The sequence below is a fragment of the Homarus americanus genome, unplaced genomic scaffold, assembly GCF_018991925.1.
Source record: "Homarus americanus isolate GMGI-L3 unplaced genomic scaffold, GMGI_Hamer_2.0 scaffold22250, whole genome shotgun sequence".
In the NCBI taxonomy this organism is placed as follows: Eukaryota; Metazoa; Arthropoda; class Malacostraca; order Decapoda; family Nephropidae; genus Homarus; species Homarus americanus.
In genome coordinates, this window is record NW_024741189.1 from 925,871 (window position 1) to 939,317 (window position 13,447).

Below are 13,447 nucleotides of genomic sequence, written 5' to 3' on the forward strand. Positions count from 1 at the left end.
CTGGGCACACCCCTGACGTAGCTTATCCTACCCTCACCAAACGTGCCCATCAATGTTTTGTCATCTCCGATGACTCTTGCATTAGATCGATTGATTCGTCTTACTTGTCTGCACTGACTATGACATGTTTATTTACTACAAAGTGTAAATAATATTCTTGTGTTTAAATTCCACAGTAGGAGAAGAAAATATTCATTAACTTTGGCATGGTAGACATTAAGATTTGTGTACGTGTAAACAAACACGAGGTTGTGGCGGCCAAGACGAGGGGTTGAGTGTTCACATACCTCCGCCTACCCTCCCTCACCCTCACCTCCGCCCATCACTGCCTACCCTCCCTCACTCTCTCTCTCTCACTCACCTCAGGCCAGGACCACCTACCCTCCTTCAGTCCCTACCTCACTCTCTCTCACCCTCACCTCCGCCGCCCAACACCTACGGCTCTGCATTTATGATAAATGGTACAGTTGTAACGGGGTCCGGACAAAAGCCCCCTGGACAAAAGCCCCTCAGTTAAAATGCAAAATAGGACAAAAGCCCCCCAGTTAAGTGCAAAATAGGTTAGGTTAGGTATTGCAGTCTTATAATATAATAAATGTAATATTTTATATGTTAGGAAGTGTTTATCAACTGTTAATTCTAAATAATAAAAATAATTATTTAAACAAATAGTATTTTTTGTCTTAGGGGGCTTTTGTCCTAGTGTTTTTTGTCCTAGGGAGCTTTTGTCTTTGGCGGATTTTTTCCCGGGGGCTTTCGTACTAGGGGTCTTTTGTTCTACACTCAGTTGTAATGGAACCTTCCATCATTACCAACCACTTCAATGATTATTTTATCAATGTTGACAGAAATCTTACAGAGAGCATCTCTGATCACCATTAGGAACTTAGAGCCTACCTGCAAAACACAGTAAAAAGAGCTGTTCTAATTCCCTGTCACGGCATATGAATTATTGACCACCATAAAAATGTCCAAAGATGCGTCAGCAGTCAACAATATACCAATGAGCATCATTAAGAAAGTACCCCACTTATTACAACCTGTTCTCTTACACATTTGTAACTCCTCCTTCACTAGTGATGTATTTCCTGATAAACTGAAAATTGCTAAAGTTCACTCAGCATATAAAAAATCCGGAGATAAAAGACTTTTCAAGAATTACCGTCCCATGTCAGTTCTCCCAGCCTTAAGTAAGATACTGAAGAAGCTAGCATGTAGTAGATTACATTCCTTCTACAGTGTCAATAACATCCTTCCAGACTCTCAGTTTTGATTTAGAGCAAAATGGTTGCCACGGATTTATTATATCTGGATGGATACTATAATATGTTTTGTGTTTCTTAATTTCTTACCATCGAGTTCGATACCTTCACACTGGCTATTTACAGTAGGTTATGGTTTATCTCCGTAGAAATTCACTCCACCACCCGACATTCCATGCGATTTATACTTGATAAATGATGATTTAATGAGTTCCATTAATTTCCAACATCCATCTAAGTTATTGGTTAAACTTTGTCATAACCATCAGTCATTACCTTCAGTAATAATAAGATAGCTTCCATACAAGGATTTATAATTTGCATGGATATATGAGTCACTCACATTCACGCCGTAATAAAATTCATCTTCTAATGAGGGAATTTTCAACTTGGGGACACATGTGATTACTCTACTATGGATGTGACTTAACAGAGCCTTAATTCTTCAAGTGATACATTCACCGCCGGCCTGGATCGCTCTTGTTGCAACCAGGAGTTCACGCATGGTCGTCTTTCCACGGGGAATATCAAAACCTTGGGCTACCACACAGTCTATTGTCACTGACAGTCACTGTAGATGGTGCTGCACAGGAGAACTCTGTAAGGTGACTTGATTAACCACTTAGGTTCATAGGCCAGCCTGGATTTCTCTTGTCGCAACCAGGCTTCCACACGTGATCTTTCCATGGGAATAACAACCTTGGGTTGGCACGCTTTGTCTCGAGTCACTGACAGTCCACAGGACGGGGTCGTGGGAAAGGCCTCTGTGTAGCGTCCCATTCCCTTCAGGGAGGCGTGGATGAGGACATCTTAACCCATGGTCTAGGGAATACTCTAAGATGTGGGTTTTGGGTCGTGAGATACGATGAACAGTACAACAGTCTCAATCCCCCCCCCCCTATAGACTGGCTAACATACCACTAATGGAATAGTGATATTGTTGTCATGGCTTATGCCAGGTGGCTCATTTCTAGTCAGAAATTTCCTGGACCTCTCTAAAACCTTTGATATGGTTAACCATACCATCCTCCTGGCTAAGCATGAGCATTACTTGAACACTACGGCATTAGTGGCTTATCCCACAATTGGTTTACCTCATATCTGTCTAACAGGAAGCAGTATGTTTGCTATAATAATCAACAGTCTGAATCCTGACCTATTTTGTATGGTGTCCCTCAAGACTCCATTCTCCGCCCAGTATTGTTCTTGTACATAAATGATATAGTCCACTCCAGCTCACTCGTAAAATACAACCTATTTGCAGATGATAGTAATCTCTATGCCAGCCACTCAGATCTCCAATCCTTGATGAGATCTATGAAGAGTCAATTCACTAAAGTCAGGACCTGGGTAATGTGTAATAAACTGACCTAAGAAAACAAAAAAAAATCTACACAATCTTTCACAAAAGGAATAATTTACCCCCAGATTTGAACCCCTTGTACCTTGGTAATAGTCCTCAAACGTAAATATATAGTGCGGTACCCTGTATCATACTCGCCAGTAACTCTTGCATGAATGAAAGAAATCTATTGTGACCTTGTTTACCAAGACACAACCCCTTGTCACTGCCCAGAAGAGAGTTGTGTGGACAATAAGCTACTTGAAACAAAAAATTATCACACTAACGACCACTATGCTGAATTGAAAATTTTATTTTGTTTAAATATAAACACTGATTGTTGTGCTTTATTTATTTATAATCAATTATTCATTTGATTGAGAATAATTATTTCCAATTCTGGAATAGCCTGGATGCACTCCTCTCAGTCCCAGACCTCCATAAAATATGGTGTTGTAGCGACCGAAGAATAACTATTATGAATTTAATATACTGTAATCTAATGGAATGTACATACTTAACGGATGCCTATACATATTTGTAACTACTGTAGTTGTCTTTCTCATGTAACTTGTTGAGTAGGCTGGCTGACGTGGCTGAACTTGGTTCAAGGCTTGAGCCTGGAGAGTTTCGTTCAGTCAGCCGGTCTATATATTCGTGGGTGGCCTGGGAATGGCACACTCCAGAGTCCAGACTTGCACCTCTGCTCCCGGGGTACTATGTGATCCTGACGATGAGTACAAAGCTGACCTGTCACCAGGCGAAGGTCGTAAGACTGTATCCAGTCGAATGCCCTTCACCCAAGCAACTAAACCTCCTTGTCCTAAGGAAGTTTTTTGACTCCTTACGAATCCGGGGGGGTGACAAGGGTCGTCCGCAGACCAGTGGGTGGTGGCCTTATCGTCACCTTCGCGGAATGGGGACAAGCCTAACAAGTAGCCAACATAAAAGAAATTGACGGTATCAAGATCCAAGTGGAAGCTTATACAGAGGATAACTTGGTGTTGGGAGTAATCTCCCACACCGAGATCGAACACCTTGAAAAATAAGAGCTGGCCTAGCTGATCGGAGACCAGCTCTCAATAGTACGGAAGCTGACCAGCATAACTTCACTGGTTGGTTATCCAGAGCATCTACCAAGCACCATATTGCTGGGATGGGAGAACATCCTAGTAAGACCGTATGAAAAAGACCCACAAGGTGCTATAAATGCCAGAGGTATGGCCATCTGGCAGGGAAGTGTCGAGCTCGAGGGTCTGTTCCACTTGCGGGTGTCCCGGGCACCAGCACACAAACTGCTCAGCGGCCGCCAAGAAATGAGCAGCTTGTGGTGGTCCTTACTCCTCCTCCAACCGGGAGTGTCTCAGGTGGAGGGAGGAGTGTAGGGTGGCTAAGCTGCCAAGCAAGAAAAAAACTGAGCTAAAAGGAGGCTTTCCTTGTAGTGAAGTCAGAGGAAAAGAAGACTCAAGACCCAAACAAGACTGCAGAAAAGAAGCCAGAACAAGAGCAAAGAAAAGACAAACAAGAAGCCAAAAACGCCAGATACAGTAACATTAAAATTATCAGAGTTTTTCGACCTTTACGAGCATATATGTAAAGGCCTGGGACTTAGGGATAGAAATCCCTTACCAGGCTAATCAGGATCTTAATAAAGGAAAGTCAAGGACCATGGTTTTCCAAGGAATAACAAACAACCGTTAGAGATTGGCATCTCTTTACTATAAAAATATAACACAAAACTCTGACACCACTCAACAAACATCAAATAATTACGGGAGTCAAACAATTAATGGAAGCAACAATTAAAGGAATCAAACAAATAATGGGAGTCAGCAATTAATGGATTCAAACAATTATAAAATCAAACCATGAACAAATATTTCCTACGGCAGTGGCCCTGGGGAAGGTTCTGGAACACGGTGATGCACACTCAGGGTAACGAAACGTCCACTTCGACTCCACACTCAGCGACGTCTTGAAAAGGCAGGAGAACACCGGGGCACCGACGGAATGTGATGAACTGATGGTCGTGGTATGCGGTAGTGGTAGATGACCAGAGAGTTGGCAGTTGATAGGTGAAGGTCTGGGAACACAGCCCACGAGTCCAGGACCTATGATGAGATCACAGCCAGAATTTGACGGACAGCAGGGTAGCTAGATACTGACGGTATGGCGGCTGGGTTGAATCTGCCGGCGGCGGAGATAGTCGCTGCCGTTCTCACCTCCGTCCAACCACCCCAAGTGTCGTCTGCACCAGCAAACGAGCGAGTTAGCAGCGGTAACTAGCCGGAGGATCGTTTCCGCCCTTACACTGCTCCCCCAACAAAAATCTACTGTAAGGTAGATTAAGACTTAAGATTAGTACACAAAGCATAATCATCTTACAACAAATGCTTAAATACACATTGCATAATAAAGAAAGGTCATAGAAAAGAATAGGTGGAAACTTGATGTCCAAAACGTAAGGCCGTATCAAGGAACTGCACGTGGGGTCCACTTAAGTCCAAGTTTAAGTTTGGGCCTATTTCCTGTCGTAGAGGATTCTTCTATCTCGTCAGGTGTTGGCAGCAACTGGCAACCGAGATCAACACACTCTGGCGTCCGAACTTCACAGGAACTCTTGCAGGGTAGTGCCTCGACTAACTCCAGCTTGGGGACGTCGTCAAGGACACGAGCAATGTGGGTCCTGCAATTATATTGCTTTAACAATTTAGCTTGATGTAATTTAGGCTTCCTAGAGGAAGGGGGTGAGAATCGTCCAACAAAATCTATGGCTACCCGAGAAGATGGTTCTGCAACGACGGGTAAGGGTTCAACTGGAACAGGACGGACTCTACCCTTGGCGGACATACGTGGGCACTGATCACAATTCCTACAAAAAGCTCTAATATCCGCTCCCATACCTGGCCAGTAAAACTGATCAGCAACCTTCCTATAAGTTTTCCTACGAGAACAGTGACTTACAAGAGAGCTCTTGTGAGCTACAGAGAGAATGTTACTACGACAAACATCAGGGACAACAAGTAAAAACCGACCTACTTTAGCTGGTCGCTTGGATGAAACACAAGACCTGTGTAACACCCCATTAATAGAAACAAACTTATAAACCGACCCATCTCTCACCTGATCCTCCCCGGAAGTCACCTTCTCCCTTACCCGCTTCAGAGTGGCACACGAGTCTTGAAGCTTGGCGAACTTCTTGGGCGTCACAGTCAGTGGCAACAAATTCGGCAGAATCAGGGGATGGGGTCGTTTCACCTTCGCCGTCCGTGGCCCTACAGCTTGGACCTTGGCGGCAGGCGTGGCGGCGTGAGAGGGTGGCGAGGTGACCTCGGCAGGTGGCGAGTCGTCGTCCTCAGCAGGTGGCGTGGGGACTGGTGCTGGTGGCGAGGAGAGTTTTAACGTTTCCGGGTCGTTAGGGTCACGAACACCGGGAACATTGCCAATGAGGGCACTTGCACATTTAATGGGAGCTCTTACCACATTAGACCAACCAGTGAAATAGGGGCAACGCAGGTAGCACCTAACAACAGGGAACTGGTCAACACGACCTAAATAATCGGCGACACTAACCTTCGGGCAGCTGGAGATGTCAGCGTCAGGCAGGGCTTCTTCAGAGACAATAATGCACGAGCAACCAGTGTCCCTGATGAAAGTAGATGCCCTAGACCCATTGATTGTTCCACTGACACAATAACGGGGGCAGCTCCTGACCTCCAAACAGAATCCGACCTTGTTGCTGGGTTGAGTGTCAGCAGTCTTGAAGGCGAGGGGATTCCTGGGACAGCGAGAACGAATGTGCCCTTCTCCTCCGCAGCTGTGACACCGCACGGCTGGTGAACTACTCTTGTGTACTCCTGGGGATGGTTCCTCGGAGGACGGAGGCTTCGCAATCTTCACTACAGGAGGGGAAGACTTGGGGTAGGCGTTGCGAGCAGACGCCCAGTTGTCGGCAAGATGCAGAGCTTCTCCAAGCGTCGCTGGCTGATGTTCTTTGATGAAAATTCTCAAGTCTGGAGGTAGAGAAGACAAAAACTGATCTAATATCATGAAGTTAGAGAGAGACTCAAAGGTTTCTTCCACCCCTGATGTCTCCAGCCATTGTTGAAATAAACGACCCAGGTGAATCGAAAACTGCTGGTACGTTTCTCCCTCTCTAATCTTCGTTCTACGAAAATCAGCACGATAACCGTCAGAAGTCTTGCAAAATCCTCGCAAGAGAGCTTGCTTCAACAAGAAGTAATCTCGGGTGATGTCGGCAGACAGGGACGTGTAAATTTCTACCGGCTTACCACTCAGTAGGCTACCCAACCTTACAGCATAGCTATCTGGGGCTACACCAAGCAGCTCAGCTACCCGCTCAAACCTAACAAGGTAGGAGGCGATGTCTTCTCCTTCACGGTACACAGGCAAGCTGGGTTTTACCACATTGTCTTGCATATGGCCAGAGGATGCTGGTCTACTTGAAGCATTAATCCTAGCCAGTTCTAGGTCCTTTTCTGCCTGCAACTTAGCTAATTCCAACTCTCTTTCTCTCTCTTTCTGACGTTCCTCCAACTCTCTTTCTCTCTGGCGTTCCTCCAACTCTCTTTCTCTCTGGCGTTCCTCCAACTCTCTCTCTCTCTGGCGTTCCTCCAACTCTTTCTTTCTGACGTTCCTCTCTCGCTCTCTGACGTTCCTCTCTCTCGGCATTCTGTTGGGTGACCACATACTGACCAATGTCATTACCTGTCAGACCCAGGGCCACCGCTTAATCTTTCCACACCTCAAAAGCAGACATAATGATCCGAAAGGCCAAGAACAAAGGAAAAAACAAACAACTTACCCCGCAAATAGCCAAAGGTAACTCACCTAGTGGCTCAATCAGACCAGTAAATGATTTGATCCGACTGGAGGGAACCTCGTTCGGCACCCAGCCCAGCTGAATCACCTCAGGGTAACGAAACGGCACCAGGTGAAACAACAACATATATGCTATGACAGCATCCACAGTGCACCCCAACCAACACTAATTAACTTCCCCAAGCACAAGGGAGAGCAACAAAATTAGCACACAGAAAGAAGGGATAACCACTGAACAACACTTGCTTCCGGGCCACAGACAGCAAGGTGGCGCGCTCACGGCGACTTACAACAACACAGGAACGAATGTTAAACCTTAGGGATAGAAATCCCTTACCAGGCTAATCAGGATCTTAATAAAGGAAAGTCAAGGACCATGGTTTTCCGAGGAATAACAAACAACCGTTAGAGATTGGCATCTCTTTACTATAAAAATATAACACAAAACTCTGACACCACTCAACAAACATCAAATAATTACGGGAGTCAAACAATTAATGGAAGCAACAATTAAAGGAATCAAACAAATAATGGGAGTCAGCAATTAATGGATTCAAACAATTATAAAATCAAACCATGAACAAATATTTCCTACGGCAGTGGCCCTGGGGGAAGGTTCTGGAACACGGTGATGCACACTCAGGGTAACGAAACGTCCACTTCGACTCCACACTCAGCGACGTCTTGAAAAGGCAGGAGAACACCGGGGCACCGACGGAATGTGATGAACTGATGGTCGTGGTATGCGGTAGTGGTAGATGACCAGAGAGTTGGCAGTTGATAGGTGAAGGTCTGGGAACACAGCCCACGAGTCCAGGACCTATGATGAGATCACAGCCAGAATTTGACGGACAGCAGGGTAGCTAGATACTGACGGTATGGCGGCTGGGTTGAATCTGCCGGCGGCGGAGATAGTCGCTGCCGTTCTCACCTCCGTCCAACCACCCCAAGTGTCGTCTGCACCAGCAAACGAGCGAGTTAGCAGCGGTAACTAGCCGGAGGATCGTTTCCGCCCTTACAATATACCAGAACAAGACAAGGAAGAAAAATGGAAAGTGAAAAACAAAAAGAACATAGGGAAGAGCTCCAAAGAAAATGATGAAGGGAAAAAACAACTTCGGCCGAAATAGCAGAAAGGCGAAGTGGCCAGTATTCTCAAAACAAACAAGCTGGGAAAGGCCACTCACTCTCTCTCCATGCTTGAGAATAGTTCTCCTCTCCACACCAATAAACTGGCAAACATAGCCTGAGTTTTCCTGGACCAAAACACTACGTTGGTGACCCCAGAATGACCGAAAAGATGCGGTCTTGTTACCATGTCAGTACCAGGTGCATCCTGTGCTGCTCCAGCTGCCGACGACGCTGCTGTGCTGTCTACAGTCGTCCATCCTGCCGCTCCACCCTTCATTGGCTCCGACCCGGAGCTTTGGCTACTGCTGCTCAACAGCTACTTACGGCATGCCGAATAACTGCTTCTGCCACGAAGTGCCACCATGCCGTGTCGATGCTACCACCTACTGTCGCCATGGAAGTGCGCCACATCCTCACGGCGCCCCCGACGGAGGGGCCTTTTGAGAAATTGTGCTTGGCGTTACGGGCTCGGCTGGGTGCATCTTCTCGGCAGCATATGCAGCAGTTGTTAAGGGACGAATTCCTCGGCGACTGCAAGCCTTCCCAGCTCCTGCGAGGCCTCCGCCACTTGCTCTCCACCACCAGCACCACGTCGGAAGACCTCATTCTCCAACCGTTGTTCCTACAGCATTTACAAGCCAACGCTCAGGCAGCGCTATCCATATTTCCAGAGAACACCTCTCTCAACGTCATGGCGGAGTCTGCTGACCGCTTCATGGAAGCGTCTAGTTCTATGACTGCCAGTGTCTCGTCCGTGACACCAGCACTACAAACCTCTCCTGCCTTGGCACCAGACTATTCGTTGCCATCTCCTCAGCCCGATGAAAACCGGCAGCCGGTCACAGTGCCAGCCTATCTACTTGACGCTCTCATTGGTGCCCTTAATTCTGTTCAGATAGCTTCACTGTCTCCCTGTGAATGTCGACACCGCCCAGACAGCCACTGCGGAGATTCAAGGCAGCGTCACCAGCAGCAAAGCCGATCGCCCTCGCCTGCAGGCCACAGATTGTCAGGACAGTCCAACAACCTATGCTTCTACCATCACTGCTTCGGTGACTGGGCCCTCCGTTGCCAATTGCCCTGCTCCTGGTCTGGAAAAGAGTCGTGACTGCGGCAACCGCCAGGGAGCCAGAACCTGGCCGTCTCTTCCACCTTGCAGATCACTGTACCGGTATGAATAGTGTGAGGGGTTAGAGGTAAAACAAAGATCAAGAATGTCAGTAAGTTGATTGTGTCTAACTGGAACACTTGTAGGGTGTTTAATTATTTGTTCCAGATCATTTAGTAAGGAAAAAAGAGAGTGCCTGGACTCCACCTTGGTCATCCCTTGCAGAGCCATGCCACTCTCTGTGATGTACATTGAAATCCCTTAGGTAGAAGATCTCGGTGTTGGGGTGTGTGGATAGCAACGACTCATGAAAAGAAGTAAGATAGTCAAAGAGTACCATATAGTTGGTAGATTTGTGAGAACAGGATAGGCAACAACAAAAATAGTTATAGTTGGGAGAGATATTTTGAGCCAGATGACATCATAAAGAGAAAATTCAAGATCCGTGAGTCGAGCTATACAGGTGTATGTGTGTTGTAGTAGGGGCATACACCTCCCTTATGACGGTTGCAGTTGGAGACGAAAAGGTATGTATAAAATTGCCTTTTAATTTTTTTTTTTTTTTTGCCCAGCGAGGGGGGCTAGTTTATTGGGCACTCCCTTGCATCCTGTGCGCAAGGTGTAGCACAAAGAGCGTTTACAGTGCCCAACGAAAAAGCACGCAGAGTTCATGCTTTGGTCAGTTGAAGTTCAGATAGTAGTAAGAGGTCGGGGGAAGAGGTTAATAGATGGTGCTCCACAGAAGAAAAATTGTATCTCAGGCTGCGAATGTTGGAAAAATAAAGTGTGAAAAAAGCAGAATCATCCAGCAACTGTGTGATGTCAGTTGAGACCCCAGTAGTTTCATGATGGTCAGGTCGGCCCTGGGGTCCACAACCTTCCCGACCAGTGGGACCAATCCGAGAAGGCCCCACTTTAATGATATTATCAACTGATACTGTAGGTGAATAAAGGAATAGAAAAAATAAAACAGATCAAAGCAAAAGAAACAATTGAGACCTTGCAATCGTGTGTAAATAGGCAGAAAGTCAGTCAGATCAGCAACCTGGAACTTAGTCACAATTATTGTCATGTTATGGTAGCAGGGTCTACCATTAGAAAACACATTATGCTTCCAATAGCTTCCCAGGCAGTAGTATCTCTCTGTGAATGTGGGAGAATTGAAAGGTAATTTGTAGACTTAATAGCATTGTGAGTGTTAGACAATAATAAGATAAGTTAGTGTACAGGTATCCCTCGTTTAAAGATGGATTTGCCTCCCTAAAAATCCTTACCTTTGGGAAATAATCGCTAAACAGGGGATAACAGCAAAGTACGGAGGGCGAACAACTGGTTCAAACTGTAAAATTATTACACAGTGTTTGGAGTTATTCAGGGAAGAATTATGACTTTTCTCTTAAATAAGCCAATGGGTAAAAACGTAGATTTTTTGTTTAAAGATTAAACCCAGTTTATATATGAACATATCCATAAACCATCTGAGACTAATGTAATAACCCTGTTTGCCTGAATCTTTGATCCCCAGAACTTTCCATTACGTGGAATATTAAATTTTAGCATTCTGAAAAATTCTGAGAAAATTCTTTCTCTTCCCGGCAGCATATTTCCCAAATGTATACGCCCTCAGCACCACCACCCTCACCCAGTCAGTGGTACACATTAACACGGCCCACCTTGTGCGCTGACCGTTGTCAAGTCGCACATTTTTAACCTAACCTCACCTAACAAGAGAGAGAGAGAGAGAGAGAGAGAGAGAGAGAGAGAGAGAGAGAGAGAGAGAGAGAGAGACATTTGATTAATGAAAACTGACCCTAAGCCTGGCCACACTGTTTGTAAACTTTGTGGTCAACCCGACTCTCACACCCTCTCTCACTACATCCTCACTTGCCCTATGACCTCCTCCTACAGGTCCTCAGCCGTTACCAACACCTCTTCCCTCCCTGACCAGATATCCCTCCTCCTAGTGACAGGCCTGGCACTTGACATTATTAGGGACTTGCCACACTTTGCCATAAACAGATGAAATGTACTGGGATCTTTCCCCCCACACACTCATCATTCTGTCACTTTATGTAACTTGCTGGCAAAACCCATAACCCTTCAGGTTTTTACGCCCTTAACGCATTAGTCATAAAGGCAAGCATGAACTCTGCATGCTTCCCAGATGGGCGCACAGGATGTAAGGGGGTGCCCAATAAACTAGCCCCCTCAGGGGCAATCTAAAAAAAGTCTAAAAAAAATGAAAACTGAAAAGACAGAGAGAATTTTTTCTCTGAAACACTCTGTGAACATGTAAATAAATTATTCTTTAATGTAAGGCAGAATATTTTTCTTAGAAATGTGTGACTTGACAACTGCCAGCATTCAAGGTAGGCCGTGATTGACTGTACCGCTGGTGGGCTGACTGGGTGAGGGTGGTGGTTCTGACAGCCTATACATATGGGATATATGTTTCCGGGTCTTCACATGAATTTCCGAGCGATTGCAGTATGTGCCGACACGTAGGTGGATAGGCTCACAATGCTCGTGAGCTACGATTGGCTACTACTGTCCTGTGACGGCATGGATCTCTATGATTGGCTGCTGTATCTCACAGCCTATCTCCTCAAACTCTAGCATCATGACACTCTTAGTTCATTGTCTGTTGCCATTATACAAGCTTGTTCGCTCGCTCAATGCTGTTCTAGCATACAATTGTGTTGCACCGTTAAAGCATTTTAAGATGTCAAAAGTGATTACTATTACGTATACTATACTGAACATTCAGTAAGTGTAAAAGTACGGTACGGTACATACAGTACTGTACATGGCAGAGTGGACAGTATGACTATTGTAGGCATGAGCCCATAGGTCTCTTTCGGCTCGCCAAGGGTCTCAGAATGGCCCGCGACCATAGTCGAATTCAGTGTTTTTGTTTTTCTTTTCTCTGGGATGATGTCCCAGGGCAGTGGTCTTACCCATTAAATCTGCACAGTTTATCATTAACATTGAAAATAATATTTAGCTCCCAAAGACCTCTTGTAAATTCAATCTTGCACTCTGACCCCAAAAGTTTTTCCACCCTTGGTGTAGAGGGTGTATGTACATTGTACAATATACAGTGCATGTACAATCCCTCCTTCATGGAGGGAGAGGAGAGTGACAGTTAGCAACACCTGCTACAGTAAATGGTACAGGGTAAAGGCAGCTAACGTTGACGCCATCTGGTGGTGAGTACAGTATACATTAGTGTATTTTATTTATTGGTCATTGGTCATAAAGCTCTGTGTCTACCTGACTGCAGTTAAGTCTCCGTAGCAATGATGTCTGCCAAATGCGGAAACATTCACCAGTGACAGGAAAATTCCATAGATGTGCAATTTTTCTAGGGTAAGAAAATTCGTAGAAATAACTGGAAAGGTCTCAAACCCAAAAACGTTCTGTACAAAATATTATGGCAAACAGGGATCATACTGTATTTCTCAGGTAGACTTTGTGAAGCAGTTACATCAATAATGGAGCACTTTGTTAGTTTGACCATAAGATTGAACATGGGATCCCTTAATATTGTAACAATGTCATGAGTGTTTCCCGCCTGAGGGCTCAAGCCAATGGTAAGGACCTGTGAGGGTGAATGCTTTAGGCCTGACCCAACAAGAAAACCTGCGAGACGTGACGCCATGAAGAAGTAGCGTCCCTCAGCTCCCTTTGTGGGCAGCACAGTTTGAAAAACAGTTTGTTTTTGGAGAGAGTGAAGTGTGGGTGCGTGTGGGTATAATGTGA

The 13,447-nt window shown here is 45.5% G+C and overlaps 1 protein-coding gene across 1 annotated transcript; it reads left to right on the forward strand.

The window, feature by feature from the left end:
• The first annotated feature begins 8,746 nt into the window (after positions 1–8,746).
• Positions 8,747–9,685, forward strand: LOC121875649. The gene has a single exon (XM_042380270.1). The coding sequence runs from the start codon at positions 8,747–8,749 to the stop codon at positions 9,683–9,685; it is 939 nt and encodes a 312-aa protein (XP_042236204.1).
• Positions 9,686–13,447: the final 3,762 nt, after the last annotated feature.

Excerpts from the sequence above, each read along its gene's own strand:
- LOC121875649 (XM_042380270.1), top strand. The coding sequence starts at position 8,747 with ATGCGGTCTTGTTACCATGTCAGTACCAGGTGCATCCTGTGCTGCTCC.